Source organism: Limulus polyphemus, unplaced genomic scaffold, assembly GCF_000517525.1.
Source record: "Limulus polyphemus unplaced genomic scaffold, Limulus_polyphemus-2.1.2 Scaffold4413, whole genome shotgun sequence".
Classification (NCBI taxonomy): Eukaryota; Metazoa; Arthropoda; class Merostomata; order Xiphosura; family Limulidae; genus Limulus; species Limulus polyphemus.
The window spans coordinates 81,165-86,862 of NW_013670023.1; the positions used below are offsets into that span (position 1 = coordinate 81,165).

Here is a 5,698-nt window from a genome sequence, read left to right on the forward strand (position 1 = left end):
TAATATAAAACTTATTTTTTTATAACTTTTCAATATTAATAGTCTATCGAAAACAGAAGACGTTATTGTTCATAACATCGTAAAAATAATATTCAAGTTTTGACTTTTTTTCCTTTATAAAACTCCAATAGAGGACACTAGTACCAAATGCTGAAGCTTCACTGATGGTACGAAACGTCTTGGTATAGAATTTGTTTTCAGTTGCTCGAGAGAACCTGAAGCGTTTTCGGAAAAAAAAGATTTTATAGAGACACGTGTCAGCAAAATATTAACTAAATACCTGATTGATAATGTTTGAAGACGGCTTGAATGGGTAATGAGGAGAATCTTTAATATAAGTTTAGCATAACAGCAAATGTACAACGTTTCGACAAGGCTTTGTCATCATCATTTGCTGTTATGTTAAACTTATATTAAAGTTTTTCTTAATTACCCATTCAAGCCGTCTACAAGCATTATTTGTCTCAAAGTTGGTTCCTCGTCATCGAATTTAAATACCTGATTATAATGTCAAAATTTCAAACCAGCTGATCTGGCTGACAAAAACTGAATTCGTGTATATAACACAACGTAACAATTCATTAAACCAATAACAGTACCAGAAATACAAGACACCCTTAAAAAAAAAAGACAAAAAACATGCTCCAGGATAAGACAAAATATAATATATACTTATCAAAAAAAGGTACAAGAAGATTGTACACCCATCTAGCTCTATATTTAATCTATCTCTACAATCAGGTTACATAGCAACTGTATGGAAACTAGTGGATATTTTAACTTTTCGGAAAGAAGGAAAGCTAGCATGTAAATCAGAAAGCAAAAGACCAGTCAGCCTAACCAACTGTATTGGAAAACTACTAGAAAAGATCATTACTCAAGACTTTTGGTCTATCTCGATGTGACATCACAATTACTTGAAACACAAAACAGATTCAGGCAAAAAAAGACTAACTACAGACCATATGGTATGATTTACAGAAACCACAGTAGACAGTTTTAACCGAAACGAATGAGCTGTCACTTGTTTTCTCGATGTTGAGGAAGCATTCGACGTTATATGGCACAACGGACTAAAATATTGAATGCCACAAATGAAACTATCGCGAAATATTATTCACTGATTCCCCAACTTTCTAGACAACAGAATTAATGTGTCGTACACCTTCTCGGAATATTTTACATCCGAGACAGGTGTTTCGCAAGAAAGGGTATTTAGATCTATTCTATTCCTCATGTATGCCAGTAAAATGCCACTGTTTGATCCAAATTCCTGCTTCTGTTACCAGTTTGCTGATGATATGGCTATCGGGAAGAGCTCATACACTCCAACCATAGCAGCGACAAATTTATAACCACGGTTAAATGAAATAGAAAACTACTGCAACAAATGGAGAATCAAAATAAACTCCCCAAAAACACAAATCATATTATTCAAATATCAAACAGCCTCCAAAAGTATACCTCTGCGGAGTTCTTCTCCAGGTAACCACATAAGACAAACGCTAAACTAAACTAAATTGGACTAAGTATATAAATGAAATTAGAAACAAAACACGGCAAAGAGTGAATTATGTACGCGTTTGACTGGCAACAACAGGGGCGCTACAACCGAAAACATACTTAAAATCTGTAACACTTACATACGTTCATTGGTAGAGTATGCCTGTCCAGCATGGTTAAATGTAATCAAATCACACATACAAAATTACAGACAATACAAAATTCAATAATTACTAAAACATACAGTGGCACAGCGGTATGTTTGCGGAATTACAACGCTAGAAACCGGGTTTTGATACCCGGGGTGGGTAGAGCACAGATAGCCCACTGTGCAGCTTTGTGCTTAACTTCAAATATAGAAAAAGCATACAGAGTTCCTAGATATACAAACACAACCTTCTTGCACAATTACGCAAACATCTCCATGTTGTGAGACAGTGTGGGTTAATGTTAAGCAGGAAAATATCCTGGCTCTTATGACAAACGATTTATAGAAGTAAGAAATCAACTCCTTGCTTAAGTCATTGAGTGTGCAATTATACTTCTTGAAGAAAAACATTCATTCTTGATTAGAAATGAACACAGAAAGTTTATTATAAAAGATAAAAAAGAAAAGTTAATATAGTCTATTCTTTAACGTGGTACCTTGTATCTCCAAACTCTTCCAGGTCAGGATGAAATGCTTTTAGGGTAATAAATCAAACGCTTAAGACATTGATTTTGCTGTATGCAAGTTTATTACAGAGAAAGCAATTGTTTAACTTTGTTGATGTCAGTCATAAAAAGTAGAGATATTAAACTATGTTGTAAATAATAGGTAAAATACACAATACCTTGTAAGTAATCTAAATTAAGTTTAGATCTACTAAGACGGAATAACGAGTTTATATGGATACAGATTTCGAACTTTCAAATGTTTTGAGTCCAATTTTTGTTGTTCTGTAAATATTTCGAGACAGATTAAAATACAAGGATTAAAAAATAATTTGAGTATTATTTATTTAATTATATTAAACTAACAACAAGCATAGAATTGAATATCAGCAATTATCCATGAAAAAAAGATATCCCCTTTTTTGTAATACATGATTTTGACCGTCGTTTTTGCATTACTTGGAAATAGAAATAATTGGTTTCCTTCATACTAGTTAATAAACCAAAAAGGATAGCATTTAATCTCATTATTACACGCCAAAGATGTGTAAATTTAATTATATTTCATATGACAAGAAAAATCTGTGATCCAAATTGCAGTTTTTTAATAATTAGTTTTCTCATTTTCTTTGGATTTTCGGAACCACTCGACAAGAACATCCTGCTGGAAACTTAAAAAGTGCTACGACAGGACTATGCCCAGGATCCCAAGGGTGAAATGCAATTAATCGATGTAGACTGAATCTTTGTTGGCAAGTCGACTCGTAAAATGGCGCTATAAACGAACAGGGTTCATTTGGTTTCCTGCAAAACGAAAAAGAAATTATGTACTGTAATTATTTAATTAAGATAATAATAATTTGTATGTCTCATTAGACATGAACTTAGCATAACTAATATTTGTCTCAAAGATACTGTCAATTCACTCACTTAGACAGTATGGTTAAAACATGTTTCGCTAGAATTTTTCTATTTGAATTATAACAAACAAAGAAACTTGATCTTTTTTACGTTATCTTAATTTGATAATAACATCAGCTAATTTACTTACTTGCAGCTTTCTGTTCTAACCATCTGGGGAAAGAATTCACTGTTCACGACAATCATCCACTCTCCAGAAACTGCATCTTGGACCCATCCAGGACGCATGACGTTAGGCACACTTTCACAAGCAAATTTCCCGTGCGCTGCTGGACCATTTCCCAAATGGTTTACGAAGAGTTCTGGATCTCCAATGGTTTGAAGCTCTTCGTAAATTATCTTAAGTTTTGTCTTCATTTCCTCGTCAGTCATCTTATCCATAATGTTTCTGAAATGAAAAGTTTTATCTCAACTACTAACCTTTATGAGTAACTTTTTATGTAATTATGTCAAGCCATTCATATGTTTGGGTAGAATACATAAAAAATCAAGTAGTTCATTTGAAATGTTTAGGATAATGTATTTTTCATAACTTTAAAACACTTGATACGACGAAAAAATTATTTTTTTGTTGTTCCGGGTTAAAGAAGCAAATATTTTTTTTTCTACGTCGAAATTTAACAACGAAACTTTATTTTATATAAACAAATAAATAAATTAAGTAATAGTTCAATTATCTGGCAATTTTTCGTCAAATATTCGTGCGCTCGGTTTATTAAAAATCTACGTAGCATACTACATAAACTTAAAGTTTGTAAAACTAATGATTTTGTTTAAAACTTAATAAAAATGTTAACTCGTGAACGGTACCAAAGTCGGCAGTGCTGAAGATCACAAAACCTGAGCTTCAGGGTGGCTCAGTTTGTGGGCTTATAACGCTAAAAAATTGAGTTTCGATATTCGCAGTGGGCAGAGAGCACATACAGCCCAATGGTCTCTGATAATGTAATATTTAGTACTCGGGAGGTGGTTGGATGAGGTGAAGGAAGTGCAAAACACCTCTTTTTCTCAGATTAGGAAAAAAAAAAACACTCTTAGATTATCATAACATAACATAATGTTTTGGGACAACAAAAGACCTATTGCCCCAACTCGACTGTCCCGTTCTCTGATCTAAACTAAAACAATTAAATGAATAAATAAATAATAAAAAATCTTAAAGTCAGCTTTTATCATTCATATAGTTATCAAGCTTTCTCTTAAACATACTTAAATGTACTGCATCTACAACATCCGAAAGCAGCCCATTCCAAAGGCCAACCACCGTGTTAGAAAAATAAAACTGTCTTAACTGCCCCCCCCCCCCCCACGTGGCACAGCGGTACGTCTGCGGACTTATACTGCTTGAAGCTGGGTTTCGATACCCGTGGTGGGTAGAACACAGATAGCCCATTATGTAACTTTTTGATTCATTACAAACAAGCAAACGACCCTGACGTGTTAACCTGATCAAAACGCGGTCACCTCGGGTAGTAGGTTTTCAGTGTCTACCACAAGACTTTCCTGAAACATCGTTTCCTATAGTTCGATGACGTTTCAGAATTCTGGATACAGTACACTGGGGTTATCCTACTGTTCTCCATTTCTGGAGAGTCGAACAGTTTTGACGCCCTATAACTTGTGGCACGTGACGAGGCATGACTCTTCACCAAGTACAGATAAATTGTCTGAACAAAGCGTTATCTGTTTCGAAAAATATTATACCAAAAACACACGATTTTATGTATGTGTGCTATGACTCAATAACTTTACTCAATAACTGCTCCATGCATGTAGACAATAACATAAATATAGAACAGTATGCGAACATTTTGGTCTAATACTATATATATATATATGTTATGTTTAAACAAGATTAAACCGGAATAGGAGTATTAAGCCTAAAAGGCTTGACCTGAAAACCCTAAAGTTCACGTATAGCTATAAAAACGAGTGAACAGAATCTATCGTCATAAAGGATTTGTTTAGTTGTTTGAAAGGAATAATGGAATTGACTGTCGCCTTTACAATACGCTCACGGTTGAAATGCAGAATGTTTTCATCTCTCTCACGTCTTGAACTTTAGTTCCTTTGTTCAGTAGTTCGGCTCGCTAATCACTAGCCTTCGTCCAAAATTATAGATATAAAAATACTAAACAAAACCAATATAATAACAATATAAGTAAAAATAATGAGAGTACAGTTGTTAACTCACGAAGGATAATCGTCGGTCAAAATGCAAAAATTTTTGCCTGACAACGCACAAGGTGGCATTCCAAAGTCAGGAAGTGGTCGATCAGGTCGAACAACAGTTTGTGGTGGTCCTAATGGGAAAGGCCTCTCAGTTACTTTAGTCACTGGAAGAGGTCTTGAAATTGGGGGACGCGGACGTCTTCTTACAGGCGTAGATGTAGGTCTGGTAAAATGAGATGGTGGTGGACGTTTGATTGGACGTCTTGTCACTAGGGGAGGCCTTATTACAGGAGGACGAGGAGGCCTTGTTATAGGTGTAGGTCTGGTAACAGGAGATGGTGGTGGACGTTTGACTGGACGTCTCGTTACTGGTGGAGGCCGTATTACAGGAGGACGAGGAGGATAACAAGGAGGTGTAGGTCTGGTAACAGGAGATGGTGGTGGACGT

General features: G+C 35.0%; 1 protein-coding gene across 1 annotated transcript; it reads right to left on the minus strand.

The window, feature by feature from the left end:
* Positions 1–2,759: 2,759 nt before the first annotated feature.
* Positions 2,760–5,618, minus strand: LOC106471107 (protein spaetzle-like; the record flags this gene model as incomplete). Its single annotated transcript, XM_013931695.2, has 3 exons — positions 2,760–2,961; positions 3,209–3,466; positions 5,273–5,618. Coding segments are annotated over 3 exons (788 nt in total), but the record flags the coding sequence as incomplete, so codon positions are not given.
* Positions 5,619–5,698: the final 80 nt, after the last annotated feature.